This window comes from Typha latifolia, chromosome 3, assembly GCF_019914945.1.
Source record: "Typha latifolia isolate L0001 chromosome 3, TyphaL0001v2, whole genome shotgun sequence".
In the NCBI taxonomy this organism is placed as follows: Eukaryota; Viridiplantae; Streptophyta; class Magnoliopsida; order Poales; family Typhaceae; genus Typha; species Typha latifolia.
In genome coordinates this window covers 12289475-12313372 of record NC_133088.1, presented here as the reverse complement: position 1 = coordinate 12313372, position 23898 = coordinate 12289475, and the positions used below count along the sequence as shown (strand labels likewise).

The 23898-nt window shown below is 36.3% G+C and overlaps 2 protein-coding genes across 3 annotated transcripts; both read left to right on the top strand.

Moving 5' to 3' along the window:
* Nucleotides 1-3324: 3324 nt before the first annotated feature.
* LOC140783394 (uncharacterized) lies at nucleotides 3325-4596 on the top strand. The gene is made up of 2 exons (XM_073130271.1): nucleotides 3325-3555; nucleotides 3667-4596. Exons 1-2 carry the CDS (start codon nucleotides 3502-3504, stop codon nucleotides 4450-4452), a joined length of 840 nt encoding a protein of 279 aa, XP_072986372.1. The 5' UTR covers nucleotides 3325-3501; the 3' UTR covers nucleotides 4453-4596.
* Nucleotides 4597-16010: 11414 nt separating this feature from the next.
* Nucleotides 16011-23107, top strand: LOC140784663 (DNA-directed RNA polymerases II, IV and V subunit 8B-like). Of its 2 annotated transcripts, XM_073132185.1 has the most exons (6): nucleotides 16011-16315; nucleotides 18818-18894; nucleotides 20522-20601; nucleotides 20680-20794; nucleotides 20965-21062; nucleotides 22790-23107. In XM_073132185.1, the coding sequence occupies exons 3-6, from the start codon at nucleotides 20573-20575 to the stop codon at nucleotides 22899-22901; spliced, it is 354 nt and encodes a 117-aa protein (XP_072988286.1). In that variant the 5' UTR covers nucleotides 16011-16315; nucleotides 18818-18894; nucleotides 20522-20572; the 3' UTR covers nucleotides 22902-23107. The 2 variants fall into 2 exon arrangements, with proteins under 2 accessions (XP_072988286.1, XP_072988285.1); XM_073132184.1 differs by lacking the exon at nucleotides 20680-20794 and having other exon boundaries at nucleotides 16029-16315; nucleotides 20522-20679.
* The last annotated feature ends 791 nt before the right edge of the window (nucleotides 23108-23898 follow it).

Here is a 23898-nt window from a genome sequence, read left to right as displayed (position 1 = left end):
GACTCTAGAATAATTAAACAAAAAAAAAATTTCTAGCTATTGTTAATAATTAAAATACTCATTTTGTTTTACAACATAATTAAGAAATAACTTTCTTTTTTTTGAACAAAAAATCCTTTTTAATACTTCTTTCATCTCACTTTTTCTTATTTTTACATTGAAATATTGCAAAAATATTTTAAAAAATAAAACTATTTTTAATAAAAAAAATAAATTCACCTTAGTTTAAATATAAACACTAAGAGTTCTTACATAGATTAGAAATTCAAAGGATTAAATGATAAATAAAAGATCATACATCTCAACTGAATGAAGATAAAATATAATTTCTCTTAAATATTAAATAAAAGAAAAAAAATAGAGATAAGAGAGTTTTTGACCAAATTAGTCCTCCTCACAATTAAACTTATTAACTTAAATGGTCCATCTCTACAATTATCCAGAGAATCTATTTTTGACATTCAACTGCAAACAAATAGGCCCAATAAAATAAAATAAAATTGTTGAATTTTTCAGCATTATATATAAGAAGTAAAATTATGTATAAATATGAGAATATGTGATAAAAGTGAGAATTAATAATATCTTATGTCTATTTATCTTAGCCAAGTCTGAATCTATTAATTTTATTTTAGTTTATCTGATTGTAATATGATAAGTATCTCTATTTTATTTCTACTTTATATAATTATTAGATAAAGATAAACTAAATAATAAATTTCTCACTCTTTATATTTTATTTTTGATAGAAATAAAGTGCCGATGAAATCAACGTTTTATATTTACATAGAATAAAAAATTTATTGCTCTACAACTTACATGAAACATGGATAAGTTTATCCCTATTTTTTGATTGCTAAGTGTATAAAAATATGAGATGCCCAATTTGGTCAAAAACTCGAGATAAGAGGTAGTATTGTCTAATGGACTCGGTGGCATAAGAAGACATCTTAATTTGCCCAAAGATGTTGTCAGCTAGCAAGATAGGAAGATGGTTTGGTGTAGCTTTGCATTACTTTGTAGATAAACAAACAAGAATATGAATAGATTTAGAATTGAAAAGTTGTGAAAATTAATAATATATAAGCTAGAAACAAGAATAATGAGGAGAGAGGATTTTATTTATGTTAGCAGAAGGAGGTATCTCTCTTATTTATATATAGGGTTTCTTCTTCTTCCTTTTTTTTTTTCCTCTACCTTGTCTAGCAATTTTAGCTGCGAAGAGGGAAGAGTCCATTTCTCCTGCCTAAAGTGGATATTTTTCTTCTCCACCAATCTCAGTTTCTTCCTCGGTTATATTCCTCTTTCTCTCTTCCCGCTTTTCTTCCCATTGTCGAGGATATTGCTTTCCCTACATGGCTACTTCTCCCCTCTTGTCTGCCACTGCATCATTTTCTTTGCCTCCGATCCCTTCTCTTTCGCCGTCGCATCCCTATCATTGTTTGAACTGTTTTTTAATTTATTTCTATGTGTCATTTGGGCTTGATACATGGGTCGTTTAGTTTCTTATATTTAGATATAGAATGTATGCGTGTATTTTAAGTTTCACTATGGTCCCACAATTAGGAGCTTGTTTGTTGTGCTTTATGAAGATCATATTAAATATGTTTGGCTTTCTAAGATGAATTTATTTCTCGAACATAGTAATAATATCGTGTCAAAAGTCTCTAATTAAAGTAAAAGATCTTCAAATTCATACTTAATGAGCTCTTAGCGAACTTGTCCAAAATTTTTTGATGACTTCTATTAGTAATATTTATTAGAATTATTTTATTTCATATACGCATATTAAATATTATGACATGTTATATTATGCAAAAAAAAAAAAATCATATTTCGAGATATAATAACTTATTGTTAAAGTTGATATATTTTTTCAAACTAATTGTTTACACGTTAAGAAAGAAAAATAATTTTGAGGACCAACGATGAAAACGACACAATTAAATAACACATTTTTATGATGCTATTTTCTTGCTATACTTTCACATCTTAATCTCTGTCTGTCGATAGATATGTGGATTATATTACGCTAATGAGGATGTAAAGACTATCATAGTTTAAAGATAATGACTGTATTAGACTAAATGGTGTCTAAACCGTTGTATTTGAATAATATTTTTTTCATTGCGGCTGCTTATTCCGTTTTCAAAATTATTCAACCCTAAAGATTTTACTAATTACAATTAATGTCATCCGAGTAGGAAAACATTAACATTTACAAATGAAGTATTTAAGTATCTAATTAAACAGAGACAGAGAGAGAGAGAGATTACTAGCAGTTGGTATTAAAAATGGTTTTAACTCAAGTTAATTTATTAAATGGGCTAAGTTTGAATTAGCGTATGTTTGATAAAATTATATTGACCCGTTCGAACAGAGACAGATTACTACCAGTATTAAAATTATATAACTTTCTGGACGTTTAATTAATTATAGTTGATGAGCTTAATTTATAGAGATTAGAGGACGAGAGCACCTTCTCTCATTGGCCAGTAACTCATGTCATCAAGGTGGGGAGCAATACACATCACGAGAGAAACGTCTCGTAAAGCTCCACTTCCCTTTAATTTTGAAACTATAAAATTAAGACAAGTGTTAGATATTTGTTAAGCATACTATTACTTATTATTATTACTTTTGAGAGATAATTATACTCTCATCAATCACGTACTTCTTTTTATTTATTTTTCGTCACAGGTTCGCTAGTTGGAAATAGTTTAATGGGTATATTTGTCACAAATATTATTATGGTCTTTTCATGAGTTTTTACCAAATTAGCCATGTTTTATATATTTTAATTAAATAAATTACTCGCCAGAGTTAATACTAAAAAGGGGGTACGGATTAGATCATGATAATATAAACACGAACATAATTTATTTATTAAATAGGTCAATATGATATGTTTATTAAACGGGTTATTAGAGACATAAATGAGTTATTCAAATTTTATAGAATTTTTTGAGTTATAAATGAGTATTTTTTGTATTATGAATGATGTTAAACAGAGTCATAAATATGTTAAACAAATTATAAAGAATTAATGTGAGAAACATAAATATGACACGTTTAATAATCGAGTTAATCCGCTTACGACCCTATTAGACTAAATTCAAACCCGTTTAGCATATTATTGCCAACCCTAACGAGTATACTCAGATGATGATCTCTATTAATAATCACTAGTAATTAGCAATATTATAAATGATGTTATTAGGAACCTTAAACCTACATCACCCCTACAATAATAAAATAAGACACATATTTATTTTCTCTCTGTTTTAAAAACCGACCCAACTCAACAACCTTTCTCTCCTCCTCATCTCTGTGTCTGTCTCTCTGAGATCTCTTTCAGTACTACTCTCTCTCAAAACACTCCTTTTTCTTCTCTCCTCTTCTTCTCTCTGACAAGATAGCAGAGAATTGCAGGTCTCCACTATTAAAGCCTCCCTTCTTTCTTTTTTGTCCCATAAAAACACTAAATCTATCTATCTATAAATGGACCTCCACCTCCACCACCACCTTCCTCCGCCTCTTTGGGACACACCGCAGGTAACCTCACCACCACCATTACAGTCACCACCTCCTCCTCCTCCTCCTCACCCATGTCCATCACAATTCTCCCCAAATCTCTTACTGAAGTTGACGAGTGGATGGAAGCAGGATTCGTGCGGCGCCGAGTTATCGGAGCTCCGGCAAGCGCTCCTCCGCGTCACCGCGGAGCTCGACTCCACCCGCGCCGCGGCGCGTGAGGAGCTCGTGCGGATGGAGTCCCAAGCCCTCCACCTCGCCCACCTCCTCGACGCCGTCACCAGGGAGCGCGACGAGCTCCGCCGCCACTGCCACGCCCTCCTCCTCCTCCTCGTTGACCCATCGCCATCACCATCACCGCCAAACCCTAACCCCAGCCCGAGCCCTAATCCGATCCAACCTGCAATTGCGGTGGACGAGGGGAGCAATGCGGAGGAGGAGGAAGAGGGGAGCAACGGGACGAGCCCTCCTCCCCCTCCGGTGGCGGCCCCGCCTCCTCCTTCCGTGGAGGCGGAGATGGAGGCGGCGGCGAGGAGGAGGGGGTTGCCAGAGAAGGGGAGGTTGGTGGAGGCAGTGGTGGCTGCAGGGCCGTTGTTGCAGACCCTCCTCCTCGCCGGCCCGCTCCCCCGGTGGCGCCACCCGCCGCCGGCGATGGGGAGCTTCGAGATCCCGCCATTTAACCCCAACCCTACCCCTACCCCTAACCCTAACCCTAACCCTAACCCTAAGAGGGAAAGGGAGGAAGGGGATTCGGCAATGGTTTTGGGATCGTTGTCTCCGTCGCCGACTCCACTTCGGAATTCGACTTCGTCATCGCCAGAGAGTAATTGCAGCGGGCGGCAGTTCTACCATAATAATAATAATAATAATAATAATAATAATAATAATAATACTATTATTAACCCTTTCCATCTCTGATTAGAGTCTTGTTACTAGCTTCCTCTCTTGTTGGAGATTAAGAAGTTTAATTAAGTAGTTAATTGTATAAGTTTGAAGGAGTGTTATTATGTTATATGTATACAAAATCCATCTTATTTGCTATTAATTTTGTGAAAGAGAAAAGGTATCTGAAATCTCTATCTACTAATTTCTCTTTCAAACTTTCGCTAGTCAAATAAAGCATTAGCTATAAATAAATGGCTTCCTTGATCTAATAAAATGCATGTTATTGGAATCATAAGAACATAATTTGTTTATATCTTTGGTCAAAAAAGGTAGGATTTACGCACTGCTAATTAGTGTTCAGATAGAGATAGCCAGCTATATGCTCTATTTCCTCCCCAATTGGGGCTTAAAAACTGACCAAAAAAGAAGCCAAACTTTGCGTCTACTAAAATCTTTCTTATTTACTTGCACACCCTTCTAACTAAACTCACTGCAGTACTTAACAGTTTAATATTTCTCATTAACCCTTTGGCTTGTAGTAAGAACTTAAACAAATAATGATACTCCCTATAAAGAAAGAAAGAAAGGAAGAAAGAAGAAAAAGAAAAAGAAAAGTTTAATAAGACTATAAAAAGTGCATGGTTGAAGAGGACTAGTATCAAGTAATGATAGGGGAAGAGGGTATCTCATAATAGTTTTGATACTAGGGTTTTTCTCTTTCTGCCCCCCCCCCCCCCCCCTTTTACCTCCCCACCTTTAATGACTGCAAGTCTCCATCCATGACCACCTTTAGCTTAGTGGCAAATAATAAAAATGGCTGTGGAATCTAAAGACAGCAAGATGAGACCTAGAGCTTAAAGGCTATGGTGTGAAATTAGGGAGAAATTGACGAGTTTCTTGATATCATTGTCATCAGTCAGTAGTACTACGAGTTAGCTTTGATCATGGTGGTGGTGGGGGTGAGAAGAAGGAAACAAGGCAGAAGAAGAAGTGTCACCCAGCTAAAGACCAGCGAGTTTGGACATCAATCTTAATCAAAAGACCCACTTCGTTTTGGTTGAACATATAAGGAAGGATCTAATGCAGTGAATTTGCACCAACCCTTCTTCTTCTTCTTTTAAATTTTTTTTCTTCTAAGCACTCATTAATGAGACTTTCGAACATAATAAAAATGTCTTGTTGATCATTAGCCAATGCCCAGTAGTAGTTAGCGGACCAATTAAACTGTTAATCACTATCAACTAAAATTATAGAGTATATATGATTGCTTTTTGTTGACTTTATGATACCTTTGTTTTCCACTAATAATATTTATAGTTGTACGAACAACAAAAATTTCGTTCTCCATGACTCTTTGAGTTCCTTGTGTTTCAAATTGAATATGTACAAAGATTAGATTTAAATTTATTTAGTTTTTGGAGTCAAATCAGATCTTAAATATTTTTATCTATTATAGATTACGTTTGGACTCGAATCAGATTTAAATTCAAAGCCGAATTCAAATTCCTCTATGAATAGTTCGTATACTGTGAAATAAAAAATTATAATAATCTTATTCCAAAGCAACAAGTCACATCTATTCGTACTAAATTATGATAATTTAATAGCTAAAAGTTAGAGTATGATATTTTAATCAATGCATAAAAAATGATGTAAACTTAACATATTAAGCAACCATAATAGAGATCTGGAGGTTATTTTTTGAGAGATTCAAGATTATTCATACAATACAAGAATTAGAATAATCCAAAGCTTTTAAGTATTGGACAATGTAAGCATTGTCTATGGGCTAAACAAAAAAATATATTAAATATTCATCAAAGCTTTGATAAATATTTAGTTAGTATTCGCTGCGAATCTGAATATGATCGGATACTAATAGGGGTGTAAACGAGCCGAGCCTGAGCGAGTTGGCTATGGCTCAGGCTTGGCTTGAAATGACTTTCGAGAATTCTAATTCTGCTCAGGCTCGGCTCAGCTTAACTCAAGCCGAGCTCGAGCTGGGCCGACCCGAGCCCGAGCATATTATCAAGCCCTCGTTTCTCCTCTCTCTCTCTCTCTCTCTCTCTCTCTCTCTCTCTCTCTCTCTCTCTCTTCTTACCACTCAGGTTACTACCCAACCCACGGCCAGCAATGGTAGAGTAGAAGAACCGATGGACGTGGGAGTTGCGGGGGTTCGAACCGAGAAGGCCGTTTGAGCATGAGGAGTTTCGCACTCGTCTCCGCCATTAAAAGATTCCCCGTCCTGCCGTTGTCGCCCGTTCCGCTCTCCGAGACCTCAGCTTCCTCGACCCCGTGACGCTAGAGATTGGGACGCCGGATGGTGGAGGAGGAGGGGGTCGACGGTGGGGAAAGAGGAGGAGGGTCGACCGTGGGGAAGGAAGTGGAGGAGGATCGACCGTGGGGAAGGTAGAGGGTCGACCGTGGGGAAGGAGGAGGAGGAGGGTCGATCGTGGGGAAGGAGGAGGAGGAGGAGGAGGAGGATCGACCATGGGGAAGGAGGAGGGTCAACCATGGGGAATGAGGAGGGTCGGCCGTGGGGAAGGAGGAGGACAAGGGTTGACGTGGGGAAGGAGGAGGGCCAACGGTGGGGAAGAAGAAGGATTAGTTTTGGTGGCTTTGAGAATTTGAGATCTCAGAGATGGAGGTTGTTGGGATTTGTTGAGATTTGAGGATTTTTAAGATTTAGGGTTTGATAAGTTTATATATCGAGCCTATCGAGCCGAGTCTAAGCGAGCCAGCTCCAGCTCAGGCTAGATACTAATTTATTAAATAGATTAGAAAATTGAGATCCGACTCTGAATTAGTTAGGTTCATAACGGACGCAATAACAGATAATTTTGAATTCGATTACACCTTTAATTACCTCAACTTATGCAGTAAAATTTGAGGGGAATTACTAGATTGCTCATTACTTTGCAAACAAGACATTAATTATAACTAGAGATACTTAAACCCATTATGATTCACACTATTAAGTGCATAAATAGAGTCTAACTTGAAATAATATGAGTAGTTTGATCATTTAGTAGCTTAATTATGGCCATGCACGTCAATTCCAACATTCCCACCATTAGTTTTGGATGAAAAAAAAAATCTAGCAATCGCAACTCATTGTGGGCCAAGTTAAAATTAAGCAAAACCACATAAATTAATTTATAATTTGCCCTATCTTTTAATTTAGGAAAATTAATCAAAGACGCTATGCATTTTAATTTTCTTATTGTTTATATCCTATTTTACTTACCCGTATGTGAAGTGACTGAAGTGCCCTTGAATAAATTAACCCTTTACTTTTCTTCCGCCATCCATCGGTTTTAGTATAAAATAAGGAATAATTTAGATATTTTAAATTTTTTAGTTATGAAAATTAACAAAATATTCTCCATTAATCCATCAGATAATTGCCTGATGATTGCGTGTCGTTTTCAACATGAATTGATCGCCATCACCACCACCAAAAATTAGCCAATTAATAAGCTCACCTTTAGTCTTCGCTAGTTTGGCTGCCAACATGACAACGTACTCTGTCTTCAACTTTCTCACTGCCATGGCATCCCATGGGAGACTAATAAGTATAAATAAAGTATATATATATATAGATGCATGCACGTAATGCCTGCATATATATATATATATACCATATCTATCCTATATATGGGTGGGGTCGATCACTAAAAGGTCATTCATCCATATATATGAACAACTCTACCATTATTAGTAAAGCCCTACATGATCCACTTGCTCATTAATAACTTACTTATTTGCAATGGTTTGCTAAGCTAAGGATCATGAATTAGTCACGAGACAGTGGAGGTATATAAATATATATATATATATATAGAGAGAGAGAGAGAGAGAGAGAGAGTTTGTGTTGATTGCTAATTAATTATGGTTATGGAGTGTGTTAAGAAAAAGACTACTTGTTAGATGATGTGGTTATCATTTCAAACGTTGGAAATCATAGGTCATCGGTCCATGATTAGCTCGCAATTGTTGTTAATCCTTCGGCAAATTCTAGATTGATTATTCTTTCTAGAATAGATGAACTCCGTAAACAAACATGAAATACCTATCTGATTAAACTATATAATTTGTGATTAACACATTGTCTTTTAAGCTTCTAACAAGATGGAATTAAAATACCCTTACATTACCTTTTTTTTTAATTTAAATCCTAAAACACCCTCGCCAAAAATATTGGTTCAAGCGTTAACAGATAATTACTCGAGGTAATAATAAGGTGTCATATGTATAAAAACTACAAACTTAATCCCATAATTACTAAAATATAGAGCGTTATTTTAAGAGTTCCCCGACAAATATAATATTGCTTAGCTTTTTATTACCCACCAATTGCGCACCTTCTCATTTTAGATAAAACGTTGATAAGTTTAATATTAATTTGATACATGATACATTTCCATTTAAGAAAAACTGTTTAAAAAGGGGCTAACTTGGTTTAAAAAAACAAAGAAAAACTCATTGCACACAGTAGATTGGTTAGATTTGGTCTAGATATTTATGTGGCCTATATTGTACAGGCAAAGTCAGAAGGGCTACAAGAATAATGTGGGTAGAAGGACAAGGTGGTAGGCTAAGCAAGGTCACATTCATCCTATGAGAAATGAGAGAGAGAGAGAAAAGAAAGATGAAACAATAGTATGGAAATGTGACAATTGGATATGTTCATGTCCTAATTGTAGGACCATTTGCAGAGGTGGTCCATAGTTGATTAGATACTTTCTCTTCTCTCCTACTTCTTCTTCTTCATTTTTTTTTTTTTAATTTCTTTCTTTCTTTCTTTCTTTCTCCTTTGTGGGGTCAGTAGTCAAATGTACCTAACTAGTACTCTTGGAGGCTTGTGGAAGATTCCCCCCTTGCTGTCAAAAGTTCTACTGCTGGCTCTCCAGTCTCCAGCCTAACCTTAGGGAGTGGTAGTCTCCATTTAGCATGTGCATGGGTCCATGCTATTTCTTCCTTGCATGGAACTATGATGTTGATGCTATTGAAGAATAGAAAGAATGAGAGAGAAGGAAAAAGAACTTCTTATAAATCATCCTAAGTTTTGCCGTTAGTATCATTCATACTCTTTGCTGTATACATCTTGTTTTTAGAAAATATTCTGTTGCTAGTTTTCTTAATTAGAGTGGTATTTATTATTATTATTTATTTTAAAATTAATGAATAAGTCAAAATTAAGCAAAACCACATAAGTCAATTTATAATTTACCCTATCTTTTAAGTTAGGAAAATTAATCAAAGACACCGTGCATTTTGATTTTCTTATCGTTTATACTCTATCTTATCGATATTTATTATTTTACCCATGCATTATGAGTTTAATTCTCAAAAATATCCCAACATTAGATTTCTCAGCTGAAAGTAACCATATTCGTTGTTGTACTTAACAGTATGTGAAAAGTGACTGAAATGCTCTTGAATAAATTATCCCTTTATTTTTTCCTCTGCAATAGGTTTTAGTATAAAATGAGGAGTAATTTAGGTATTTAAATATTTTATTTTTGAAAATTAACATAATATTCTCTATTAATTCATCAGTTGCTGTTAGGTTAAATTTAACTCAGAGCATTTTTGAGGATTAAACCTATAAAATAGGAGTTAAATCATATATATCTGATGACGTAGGGCGTAAACAATAGTAAAAGCAAAACTTATAGCAGTTTCGATCAATTTCCCTTTAATTTATTCCATTTGTGGTGGACCAACTATTGTTCTTAGGGGTGGCAATCGGGTCAGGTTGAGCGGGTTCGCGTCGGGTCAACTTTACCCTAACACAAACACGACACAGTAACACAACTCATCTAACCTATTTAATAAACGTGTCGTGTTAACACGACCCATCTAACTTGATTACCCTATATAAAATTTAAAATTTATTAATTTATTCTATATAAATAATATATTAAACAAACAAATTAACCTATTTTCATCTCAAAACTCATTCAAACATAAAAATTACAATTCTATTAATTCATTAATTATATAAGTAGCACGAGTAGATTTCGAGCACGAAGAAGAGCAGCTGCCGCTTCGGGAGGAGCACCGACGACAGCTATTGGGAGGAGCTGCCAGATCTGAAGTTGACGAGGATAGGGGAACAAAGCTCCTAGCTCCCCACTGCCTGATCGCAGATCTCGATGGCGAGGCAGTCTAGAGTGTCCCTTCATAGTTATGGGTTACTCAGAAATAATGTGAAGTATACATATATGTCGATCTCCTACAAAATCATCATAAAGACATAAACTAAGGAAATATCTATAAAAAATGTGACGAGATCTTGACAGGCATGGCAGCGGCAGTGGTGAAGGTTAGAGCAGATGGGGGGTTGGGGAGATTTGGACAGAAAGGATGTAGTAGGCACTTGGATGGAGGCGGATACAAAGGTGGGAGCTGGGAGGTACCGTGGACCGAGGCGATTAGAGAGATTTGGAGAGAGAGGAGGCGTGGAGGCACCATAGACAAATGTCGGCGAACTCTTTGAGCAGGCGGCAAATGGAGCCGATGAGGTGGCTGGACTCTGCAGAGTGAGTAGGCAAGCAATGGTGCCGAAGAGATTGGAGAGAGAAAAGGCAGGTGCAGCAAAAAAATTTGCCTTTTCGATGAGGCGGCTGGAGATGGAGAGTGGAGAGAACCGATTTAGGTTTAGAGTTAAATTACCTTATATATATGAGTTGGCGGGTTCCCGACCCAATCCGACCCGTATACTTAAACTAGTCAAATGGGTCAGCTATATAAACCTAAACACGACCCGATTATTAAACGGGTTAGGTAGATTGACCCGTTTATGACCTGAACCCGATTACACTAAACCCAAACCCGATTAAGAACTGGGTTATCGTGTTGAGTTATCGGATCGGGTCAAGATTTGCCACCTTTAATTGTGCTGCATGGTTGTTAATTTTGCCTGATCATTGCATGTTGTTTTCAACATGAATTGATCACCATCACCACCACCAAAAATTAGCCAGTCTAGTCTCACACTAGTTTGGCTGCCAACATGACAACATTGTAATAACCGAAAAAAAGGGTGCGCACTTGCCCATCACGTGCAATGACTTAAGGGTGCATACGTGCGAGGCACGTGCACTCCTTTCCTCTCTTCCCCCCCTTTCTTTTCTTCTTCTCCTTGTTTCCTTCTTTTCTTTTTCTTTCTTCCTTCTTCTCCCCGCTAGCTCACTCTCCCTCTTTCTTCTTTCTACCGTGTCGGATTGCCACTGAAACCGCCGACCCCATGGATCGAAGCGTCGGAGCTGCCTCTCTCGTCAGGTAAATTTAATTTAAAAATGTGTTAGCGTTTGAGTTTTTCTTTTTCAAAACTTTCACCTCTCGGTCTCATCGTGATCTAGCTAGCCGACGGCTTTGTGCCTTGCTGAGCTAGTCCGGTGAGCTTCCCCTCTTCGCGAGGATACCCTTGATGGCATCCTTTGGAGCCTTGGTGACCAGAACTATCGAACGACCCCTCTCTTTGGCCGGCGGCCTTGGTAAGGGCGGTTCTCATCGTTGGTCGCCTCTAGCAGCTAGGCTCCCCCTTAGCTAGCTTTTGCTAGCCGAGGGGAGGGTGCTAATGGGGTCGGGCGAGGCTGCCAATGGTTGGGACCACTGGCAATTTCCCCTCCCTACCGTTGGGCTTTTGCTGCCTTATTGGCAGCCATTGCCTCCTCTGTCGGCCAGTTGGCACCATGGTGCCTTCCTTAGCCAGTGGGGAGTCGGCCAGGGTACCAGCTTGGCTGCCGGCGGTGGTGCTTGCCGACAGCCCTTTTCCTTCTCTTCCTCGGCTAATATGAGTCGAGGAGGGGGGCTCGAGCTCGGGGCTGGGTGGAGCCAGCCAGAGTGCCGGGTCGAGTTGGGCTAGATATAGCCCAGCCCAGGTGAGTGGTGGGTTTGGGGTTGCAAACAACCCAACCCAAACTTGGGCTGCAGACAGCCTAGCCCTAAATTATGGGTGTAACTTGGCCCATGTGGCTTTAGTAAATAGTGTGGGCTGCGGGTCCATATTTTTGTGGGTCAAGTTGGTGGTCTTTGGGTTGGTTGCAGCCCAGCCCCTTTCGTTAGGCCTAATCTAAATAGATCTTGCTTTTCATCTATTTTAATATAATTTCAAATCTTCGGTCTAATTATTTATGTCAACGGGAAATTTATTTAATTATTTTAGAGGGCTTGGTAGACATATCATAGGTGTAAATCAATTTTAATGAATTAGATTGTGAGCCTTAGTTAATCGATGTTTATTTAGCTGATAGTAGTGTTCGCCATATTAATTATTTTATAAATTAATCTTAATGAGCCAGACCATGGCCTAAGAGTGGCATTACAAATAACACATATTAGTAACTAGCTCCAATTGGATATTAACTTTTGCTGATTATGATTTTAGGCTAATTCAACTTTTATCAAAGTAGTCGATGGTCTAGGTGTATCTGTATTAATTGCTCATACCAGAGAATTAATTCAAATAAATTGTAAAAAATAATATTAAGCAAGTTGCATTTTTTGACGAAGCTTATTAATTAAATATTATCTATGCGATCTTCTATAAATTTAATAATAGTGATTTGGGCAATAGTTTGAGGAGAATATTTTTATTATATTTAATAATGTGTGAGGTCTTGGTACAATTGTGTTGGCTCTACGTGATTAATAAAAGTAGGAATTATGAGATGGACCTACCCAAATCTATAGTGAACATCAATAAGATTATTTGACTAATTAGTGACAAAAATATTGTGCTCATGCTTTTTATTTACTTTTCTTATCGAGGTGGACTCCATACTCTATGAGAATAATCTTGTGGCGTAGTTACAGCTAGTATCAAAAAGGTGGTTCATGCAAGTGAAACTCCTATAATTTAAGAGTAGTATAGAGAATGAAGTAACTTATCTTATGACGCCATCACATTTATAGTATGCATGTGCATACGTTCTCCTTATTATTATTATTGCACGTCATGCATGGTAATTTATTCTGCTGTTTAGTAAGATTTCAGATATCATGATTTTTGCGCATATTTATTAGTTATGAACATGTGTGTTGGCACGTAAATCATAATAATGATGTATTTCATTATGCTTGTTGTGCTGTATAATATCATGCCACTTGTACACATACACGACTATAAAGAGGGTGACTGCTGTATATCGATAGTACCTAATACCTCCCCAACTAGGATTAGGGGCAAGGAATATTATTATACTTATATATATTAGAGCTCACGCCTGAGGTCTTAGTCTATTGATCCCAAGTAATTAGTTAGTCGTTTCGCCGAGCAAGGGCGATTTACTATCGATTGACGAAAGTCATACTCTTTAGGGTATTTAAGATAGAGAGAGAGAATGGTAAAATGACGCAGTAAGAGCGTCTGTGAGCGACGACTCATGATTTTCGCATGGTGGTGCAATGATGTGGAGCAAAAGGCTTAGATGATAGTATCGATGTGCGATACTAACCTTTGTGATATGCTTACGACTGAGGTCTTTAGTCTGTAGTGGTAGAGAATTGGTCATGCTGTTCGCCGGATGATAGGCTAGTGATTCTACTGCCAGGGTCTACCCTCCCTTGGGGTATGTATGTGGTTGGTGTGAGGATTGATGCAGCCTACGAGAGTAGCTTTACATGAGCCTGTATTATAAACTTAGTAGCATGAGATGATGCATATTACGTGGTGTGGTGTTGATATGACTTATAAACGGAACTCAGTACGAACTCAAGTTTGATGACTTGATAGTTTGGACTGATGCATTGATTTGATCATGATGCACATAATTTATATTCACTTATTATTGCATCATTCATTACATTAGTTTTAGACTATAGAAGTAGAAACTTGTTGGGCTTTATGCTCATCACCTTCTTGTGGAAATATTTTTAAATCAGTAAATAAACCTGAGTTCGTAGCGAATCTGGCGAATACTGGCTTGAGTCTTCTTATTCTTATTTTTATTCATGAAAATTAAGCTAAATGGCTTGTAACCTCTATGTGGGCAATTTTTTCATCTGTATATGAATATGTATTTTGAGGCTTGTTGTGGCCTATAGTGTTATGACTTCTTGTTAGACTATATTATTTGTGAAAATATGGGCTTTTTGCTTGTATATTGTGTTGAAATATTAATCAGGAGGTTACGTGGTAATCACGTGGGTTCTACCCATGTGAAAGGAATATGTTTGGTGATGGGTGTTACAAACGTACTCTATCTTAATTTTCTCTATGCCATGGCATCCCATGGGAGACTAATAAGTATAAGTATATAGTATATATATATTCCTACCATATGATAGGGCTATCAATATAAACGAGCGGCTTAGGCTTGGCTTGGTCAAAGCTGAGCTGAGCTTGAGCCGCTGAATACGGCTCAAAATTAATATCGAGCTGAGCCTGAGCTAGAGCCAGCTCGCTCAAGCTCAGTATAAAAGAGGTGAGAAAAACCTTAATCGCCCAAATCACATTCCCACATCCCTGCCTCCTCCTCCTCCTTCGAAAATCGGCACTTGTGCTTGTCTCTTCAAGCTGCCGCGATACCGCCTCGTCCTCCTCCTCCTTCAAAAATCGGCACTTGTGCTTGTCTCTTCAAGCTGCCGCGATACCGCCTCGTCCTCCTCCTTCGACTATGGTAAGCCGTTATGGTGCTGCATCGTCGTCCTCTAAACTGCCGCCTTGTCCTCCTTCACCAAGCCGCCATCGCATCGTCCTCCTCCATCATCCCGCAAGAGGTATTCTCTATCGTCTTCCTCCTCCATGTTTGTTAGAATATTTATCTTTCTATGATTTTAGTTTCTTGCCATATCAAGAATATCTTCCTCTGATATTAATATAGCAGAGTTTCTCCCATCAAATATACCCTTCCTATTTGGTTGAGAAGAATGTTCCCTGGGCCCTTTTACATTACTTGAACTTCTGTAAAGATTTGGTTGTTTCACTGTTGAGACCCTTTGTAAGTCCAAATTGATGACTCTCCAAAGATGGAAACCATAGGAGATCCTTCCATTCTCAAAAGGTGGCTGTGATCATTGTGCTGATAAAACAAGGATGGATGTAACATGTTTGCTTGACCCCATATGTGAGATGAAGAAGGAGAAAAGCACACAATCTTCATCCTGTAAATGAGCTTGGAAATTTTTATACGGTCTCTTCTAACCTTTTTCATCCATTAAACAATTCCTGCACTAGGCCCATAACTTAGACTTTAAAATTAGTACTTGAAGAAACAATGCTAACTACACTAATACACTAACTTCTTTATAGTTTATACCACGCATTACATTCTTTATGCCTAGTTATTGTATTCTTTATGAGTTATTGAGTTGATCCCAAGATGCCTATGTATTTATCTAATATATTTAATAGCAAATCTATAAAGCAGGGATATTTTATTTAGACCTCAGTATTAGTATCGGATATGTATAGGATATCGATACGGTTCCGATATATATCCGATACGGCTAAAGAAATATCTAATTTAAAATAATTAATTTTAAATATACTATAGGAGATACAGCAGGATACGTTTTTGAATTTTTAGTTAAACGGGTCGGGTCTGCAAATAAAACTAATTAAAAACCCGTTAATAACCGACCTGTTAATTTTAACTAACCCGATATTGCTCAGCTCTCTTGTTCCTCTCTCTCGCGCGACCTAAAAATCCCTCTCTCACGGATCGGCGGCGACGAAAACCTTCCTGCCTCCCTCACGCGCCGGCGACGAAGGCCTCCCTCCCTCCTCCCTCACGCACCGGCGACGAAGGCCTCCCTCCCTCCTCCCTCACGCACCGGCGACGAAGGCTTGCTCCCCTCCCCTCCCTAGTGCGGCGACTCCCTCGACAGCGGCTCCCTCTGGCGACGACGACTCCCTCGGCAGCGACTCCCTTCGGTGACTGAGGTACCATACTTCATCTCCCTCCTTCACGCACCTTCCTCCCTTCCTCCCTTCCTCCTGCACCTTTGTCTGTGACATTAGAATTTAGGGTTTCGATTTTTTTTAGGGGTTTTGATCACAGTGAGGCAGTGAGCTGATTGATGCTACTAGAGTATTTTAGGATGCTATTAGAGTAATTTCAGATGTTATTAGAGTAATTTCGCACCTTCCTCCTTCACTGTTAATTACTCCCTCACTGCCTCACTCTCTCACTGCCTCACTGCCTCACTACCTCACTGTTAGTTACTGCCTCACTGCCATGTTTTAAAAATTATTTACTGCCTCACTGCCATGTTGTATTAATGATCAGTTGATCACTGTAGTAGTGTAGTCAGTGTGATACTGTGATCTTTGTTTTATTTTATTGTTATATCATAGTATTCAAGTATTGTATTATTGTATTAAAAATGTAAGAATGATATGCATTTAACCATATGTTATATTGGTTTGCAATATAATAAATAAAATATTTTTATTAATTTTTTATTGCCGTATCCATGCCTTATCCATATCCTAGTTTTTAAAATTTATCTTATCCCCGTATCTTATATCGGTATCCATGCTTCACAGTAGCAAATTGTAATTAATTACTTGGGTATCTAACTTTCTTTGCATCAATAACTCTCACAAAACCTTGAAGTCTTCTTTGGTTGTTCTTTCCTAATTAATCCTCCTAGAGATTTATTTGCCATGTTTCCTTTTTATTTTATTCTATTAACTGTCCATTGTTGTATCTGTCTTCTGTGATCTGTTTTTGTTTTGTAATAATTAAATATTACAAGAATTTAAGTAGTACTTCTGTTTTTGTTTTTTATTTTTTTTATGTAGATGCCAGAGTCAGTAACTAAGAATCTTTTGCAATCATTTGATGCTGTTAGTAAAAATGAATCTATTGAATGTGAAGCCACTTTTAGAAAATTTCAGGAACATATTTTGCATACTGAAAGGTAGAATTTTGGATAAACAATAAATAAATGTGATGTAAGTCAAACCTATAGTGTCAGAGTAGGAGAGTTTATCATATTCTAAATCTTCATGTGGAAATCTAACCTTGCCATCCACGAAGATTTAGACAATTATAATATTAGGGGTAAAAACATATTCGATATTGGTCGACCAACATCAGCATCTATATTTTGATATAAATATTAGACCGACATGAATTTAACAAAATCATATCCTGACTAGACAGATACATCTACAAATTGCATATAATTTCAAATGGGTACCGATGTTAAATCGAATCTTAAATGAATTTGGAGACGAACCAAATTTTAAACGAATAACAAGATTAGAATACAAATCGGATACCAACTGGATCTAAAACAAATAGAAATACAAATAACAATGTTTTGAAATATGTTTGCGGTATGCAGGCACTCACCCCACCGCATAGTGTAGGTAGTATACAGGCACCAATGGGCGCCAATGCAGCCTAGCATTCTTAATATATATAAAATTATAGATATGATATATAATATATACTAAATACCTTCCCACTATCATATAATATATATATAATGTTATATATGTGATATATAATATATATCTTAAATTCTTAATTAATTGCTAAATGCTAATTAGGTAATTAGCATTTAGAAATTGCTTATTAGTATAGCATTGGTTGATTTCTTGGGTTCGTTTGAGAAATTGCAACAGCGAACTGAGGGAAAGTATTTAGTATATATTATATATTATATATATAATTTTTTATATATTAAGAATGCTAGGCTGCATTGGCCCCTATTGGTGCCTACATATTGCCTAGGCACTATGTGGTGGGGCTGAGTGCCTGTATACTGCAGACAGATTTTAAAACATTGTTATTTTTATTTCTATTTGTTTTAGATTCGGTTGGTATCCAATTTGTATTCTAATCTTGTTATTCGTTTAAAATTTGGTTTGTTTCCAAATTCATTCAAGATTCGGTTTAATATTGGTACCCATTTGAAATTATATGTGATTTATAAATGCATCTATTTAGTCAAGATATGGTTTTATTAATTTTATGTCGGTCTAATATTTATATCAAAATATAGATGCTGATGTTGGTCGACCAATATCTAATCTATTTTTACCCCTAATATTATAATTGTCTAAATCTTCATGAATGGCAAGGTTAGATTTCCACATGAAGATTTAGAATATGATAAACTCTTCTAGTCTGACACTATTGATTTGACTTATGTCACATTTATTTATTGTTTATGTTTTGGTTCCAAAATTCTACTTTTCAGTAAGTAAAATATGATCCTGAAATTTTCTGAAAGTGGCTTCACATTTCTAATTTTGGAAATGTCAAAACTTAGAACAGATGATGTCAAATGAGATGCCATAACCTAAATAAAGTAGTATCTTTTCCTTATATTGTTTAATGTCATGCAAAGATGAATATGATGCATTTTATTTCCAGATTTAGGATCCGATGGATTCACTTAGTCTGACACTATTTGTTTGACTGGACAGAAATATGGTTGAACTTCTTTTTGAGGACATTTTTGTCTTGACGAGAATCGATCCAGATGGTAAAAAATTTGATAAAGGTACAATAACTCCTTTTCCTTCGCATTATTATACTTCTTTTTCTTGGCTTTCATGCTTCACTTAATTTCCTGAATTGCGAAGTGTAGATATTTATAAAAGGTTTAAGCAACAAGGTATGACGAATTATACATCATAAATTCAGGGATTGAGTACTAGAATTTTTGTGGAAAGCCAAAAAATCATAGAGTAGTGTGATTCTATCTCCATCTTTCATAACTGACAGACTCCTAAACCTATGAAGCACATGTATATCATCTTGGTATAGAGAACAAATGTATGTCGACAATGCTCCATGAACTCTGGAACAAATTGTTTTCAGTAAGCTGTTAAACACTCAAACTAAGATCAATGTCAGATATTGGTTGTAGATTCCTAAGCAAGCTGTCTTAAGGGAAGAAAGGGGTTACTAAGCTAGTCAGTAGGTAAGATATCAACTTTACTAATAGCAATTCATGTTCACACTGCAAAATACAAAGCCTGTAGTTTCCTTTTAAAACTAGAAGGAAACTACCGCAACTTTGAATTGTATGAGTAATGAGATCTGTATATTCCCAACAAAGGACTCAGGCAAGAAAGAGGACAGTAGACTAATTGATGGGCATGATTATCTATGTTACTATTTATTATTTATATTCACACTACAGTATATAAAAATATAAAACCTGCAAGTTTCTTTTCAAGAAGGAAGAAAATTACTAGACGAGAACTAAATTTGGCTTCAAATTACATGAGAGAAGACCAAGATGAACATGTCTCTGGCTCATCTTGCAGTTCTGATTTACACCTGTTAAAGTCATAATTCAGTTAGGGGTAGATTTATAACTTTCCGTTTTCTATAATCATATAATCATATATTGCCGTCTAGCTCCCTTTAAATCTGACTTTTTGATCCAAAATCTTTTTGCTATCTGTCTTCTGATTTAGAGTTGATTTATACTAAGGTTTCGATGACGAACTCTGAATTTGAAAAAATTATCGGCTGTTTATGAAATTATGTCTTTGGTTAACACCTTTGATGACGTAAATTAGTAAATTTTATTGACCTTTTTTTTAAAAGAAATTTTAAAATCTGTTTGGTGCTGTTTATGAAGGATGGGAATATTATTTCATTGCCAAAGTGCAGTTTTGTAAATGATCTTGGGTGTCATGAACTTATCTTTTTACATATTAATTACATGTTTGCCATAATGTCTTCCCTTGCTGATTGTCAGTCTATATCCCTCGTTTGTATTGTCAACTGCTTACGCTGTTCATTTTTATCTTGTTTAATTTATGTTCTTTTTGTCAAGTTATCTCAGCATTGTATTTGTAAGATCAATTCCGAAATCTTTAGATTATCCAAAATTGCTCCTTATTTTAAGGTGTCATGAACTTATCTTTTTACATATTAATTACATGTTTACCACCATAAATGTCTTCCCTTGTTGATTGTCAGCTTATATTCCTTGTTTGTACTGTCAGCTGCTTACACTGTTCATTTTTGTCTTGTCTGGTTTATGTTCTTTTTGTCAAGTTATCTTGGCATTGTATTTGTAAGATCAATTCCGAAATCTTTAGATTATCCAAAATTGCTCCTTATCTTAAGGTTTGTCTTTCTGATGGGACTGCTTATCTATATTTTTCCAGTTTCTCGCATTGAAGCACGGAGTGAGCAGTTTGATATGTACATGCAGCTAGATGTTAACACAGAGATTTATCCTATGCATGTCAGTGACAAATTTACAATGGTTTTAGCTCCAACATTGAGTTTGGATGGAACTCCTGACACTGGTTACTTTATGCAGGTGGATTACTTGCTCATTCGTGTTTGATCATAATAGAAGTTTTTGTTTTTCATTCAGATGCAGGAAGATCAAGAAGTTTGGTGTATACTGCTTTTCAAATCTTTGTTCATATCTGGTGCATAACACCCCATACATGTCACTGTTTCTGCTATATCCTTGCTCATACTGGTGGATAAATTAAATCATAAGCTAGGTCCTTGGTCTTTAAGTCTTATTGGAGAAGTGCCTTTGAGGATTGATTTAAGATTTCAAATATAATCAATATAACAGTGGTTTCCCTTGCAGGGAGGTAGAAAGTCACTAGCTGACAAATTTGAGTATGTTATGCATGGGAAGCTGTACAAGATCTCAGAAGACAGTTCAAGTGGACATAGTACCAAAGTGTATGTCCTTTCTCCAATTTTTTAATTGATGCTATTTTTCTTATATATGGTAATTCAAATCATATGAATAATGCTATATGCAGGTGCATTTACATTTTTGTTAAAGTGATCTTGATAACATTTCCTGTATACTGCATCTATCAATGTTTCTTGAACTGCTAGCATTCAGGCATCGTAACTAATTGTGTTCAAACTATTATATAGCTTATTATAATAGTTCTAGTGGGATGGCTTAGTATCCTGTAGCATCATTGTTCAGTTTGTACCTTGTGTAAATTTTTCTAACTTTCCATGCATTTTATGTTCTATAACGTAGCTTTGAAATATTTGAGCTCATGGCTATCATATTATTTAAAGTAGTAATATCTTAGGCACTCTACAGTTTGCACCTTCAAATTGTCGTCTGAGCATGTTTTGTGATTGTCTCCTGCTAGATGTTTCTGAAACATGCTTTTAATACCCCTTTTTGGATGGAGAGAATAGGGGAGAAGAGAAGGGAAAGTTAGGGGAGAAAGATTTTCTCTTGTTTGGATAGAAATTTTAGGAAAAACAGAAACAGAAAAGGGAGAGAAAAAGGGCTTCTAACGGTTACCTTTTCTTTTTCTCTCCAAAAGTGTAGAGAGAGAAATAAATGAAGAGAACTAAATTTTCTATTCTTTCTCTTGTTTTTCTTTTCCTTTCCCTTCTTTTCTCTCCTATATCCAAACATGAGGAAATAAACTTATTTTCTCTTTTCTTCGTTTCTCTTCTATTCACTCCTTTTCTCTTCCTTTTTTATCTCTCATTCTCTCCATCGAAACATAGTGTAAGTACTGATTATTGCTTAAAATGGTAAGCTTTCTGTTTTATGCAAATCAGTCCATGGACCATGCATGTCTTTACACTTTATCTTGCTAACCTGGGGAAGAGTAGTGAGCCATCAATTTCGTGGGACTGCATTGAACTACAAATATTAGGAGTTAAGACCAGTTCTTGGGCACTAAACTCTGTTTCAGTATGCAGTATGATCATTTTCCAAAATTGATGAATGTCCGGTTCCTACAGGAGCTTAAAATTGATATTCTCCAAAGGGTGGAGTTAAAGTCATTTGATGTCTTTGTTAAATGCTATAACTCAAATAACCTTAACATATTCTCAATCTTGTTGCAACTCGAATTGGCTAATGGGATTTATTGCAGTCTGGTTATACTAATACATAGGCAAGGTAATTATATATTTGTTTAATTTGACTATTTGAAAGAATGTGGTTATTTCTGATATTGTTAGTGTCAGCCAATTGAATTGTTTTCTACCTTTCACTTGTGCTTTCCCCTTGAGTGAGTCTTCCGAAATGCTTGACATATGCATTTGTTTTGTTCTTATACAAGTGATTGAAATTTTGAAGTGTCTATATTATTGTGTGGTAGTTGCTTTCAGAATCTACTATATCTGGTAATTCATTGTCATTGAAATTTTAGATCTTGTTTGGTTTGAGGCTAAGCTCGAAACTCAATTAGTTAGTCTCATTTTTTAGTCTTAATTTTTTGAAGAGTAAATTTGGTTAAATATGAAAAAGATAAAAAAATGTTTGACTACTGAACCAGATTAGGAGTCCCTGAATTAGTTCAGGATGATTCCTAAACTCAAAGAAAACAAGGCCTTAATGTTATTTTCTTTTCGCTCGAATCCACTGTATCTGGTACTTCATTGTCATTGAATTTTTAATGTTATTTTCTTTTTGTTTGAAGGGAGATTTATGCATCATTTGGAGGACTTCTGATGATGCTCAAAGGTGATCCATCTAATGCAGCCAACTTTGAGCTGGATCAGAGGCTCTTTCTGTTAATGAGGAAAGTGTAAAGTGAAACACATCGATGCATCTGGATGAAGGCCATGCTTTGGTAAATGATATATGCATTGAGTCTTGATCTTAAGTTAGCACTTTCTACTAAACTTAAGTAATGTCTTTCAACTTCAGTGAAGGGCGTTTACTGTGATCTTTATCCCCAATATTATCTGGAATCTTTCTTACTTATATTAATTATGCATGGGAATTTTGTGATCTATCTTTCTCTCTACCATTATAATGTAATTTTGCAGTTATTTATTATAGCATAACTCGTCGCAATCAATTGTGGATTTAACAGTCCACTAACGGTATCTGTTTATCCATTTATTTTAATGGATGAGTCCATAGACTAAGCCCGGCTTCATCATGTTCATGTTGTCCAGCTCAAGGATAACCATGTCATTGGGCTGTAGCTCCACTTTCCTGAGATAAAATGCCAACCTGTTCCTCGCAAGGAGAGGGGCGAATCAACTCGTCTCGTCGTCGTTTAAACGAGAGAGAGAAGGTTACCGTGGAGGTTGATGAGGTCCGGTACCAGGTGACTTAGCACTAGTTTTTTTTAAAAAAAAATTAAAAATAAATAATAAAATAAAATTGCATTTATTTTGTTCAGAACCACAACTGCATATCCTCTAGAGATAGATAACTAACTGGATGTTACTCATAATAATGAGAGTAGGGATGCATTTCCTATCACAGGATACAATATATATTTCTTATACTTTAAGATGGGCCAAAGGGTGCAGGCGATGATAGAAAAGAGATGGTTTTGGTCCCATTGGTTGGGTTGCAGGGTTCTGCCTTCCTCTAATCAACCGTCTAAGATCTAGTCATTAGAGAAAGGAAAATGCATCTGGAAAGTAATCATCATAGCATCCCAAATCCTGATAGACATAAGGTACAACAATTGTTGATTAGTGATAGTACGCATGAATGAATGAATTAGCATTGGTGGGTAGTTGGTTGACGAGTATTTTCCAAAGAGAAGTCTTAATAAGAGGAGCAATA

Bases quoted from the DNA above. Each gene is read 5' to 3' on its own strand.
- LOC140783394 (XM_073130271.1), top strand. From the start codon at position 3,502: ATGGACCTCCACCTCCACCACCACCTTCCTCCGCCTCTTTGGGACACA. The intron at 3,556-3,666 runs GTAACCTCACCA...GGATGGAAGCAG, and splicing joins CTCTTTGGGACACACCGCAG to GATTCGTGCGGCGCCGAGTT.
- LOC140784663 (XM_073132184.1), top strand. From the start codon at position 18,822: ATGGTTGAACTTCTTTTTGAGGACATTTTTGTCTTGACGAGAATCGAT. The intron at 20,680-20,964 runs GTGGATTACTTG...TTTCCCTTGCAG, and splicing joins ACACTGGTTACTTTATGCAG to GGAGGTAGAAAGTCACTAGC. The intron at 21,063-22,789 runs GTATGTCCTTTC...TTTTGTTTGAAG, and splicing joins AGTGGACATAGTACCAAAGT to GGAGATTTATGCATCATTTG.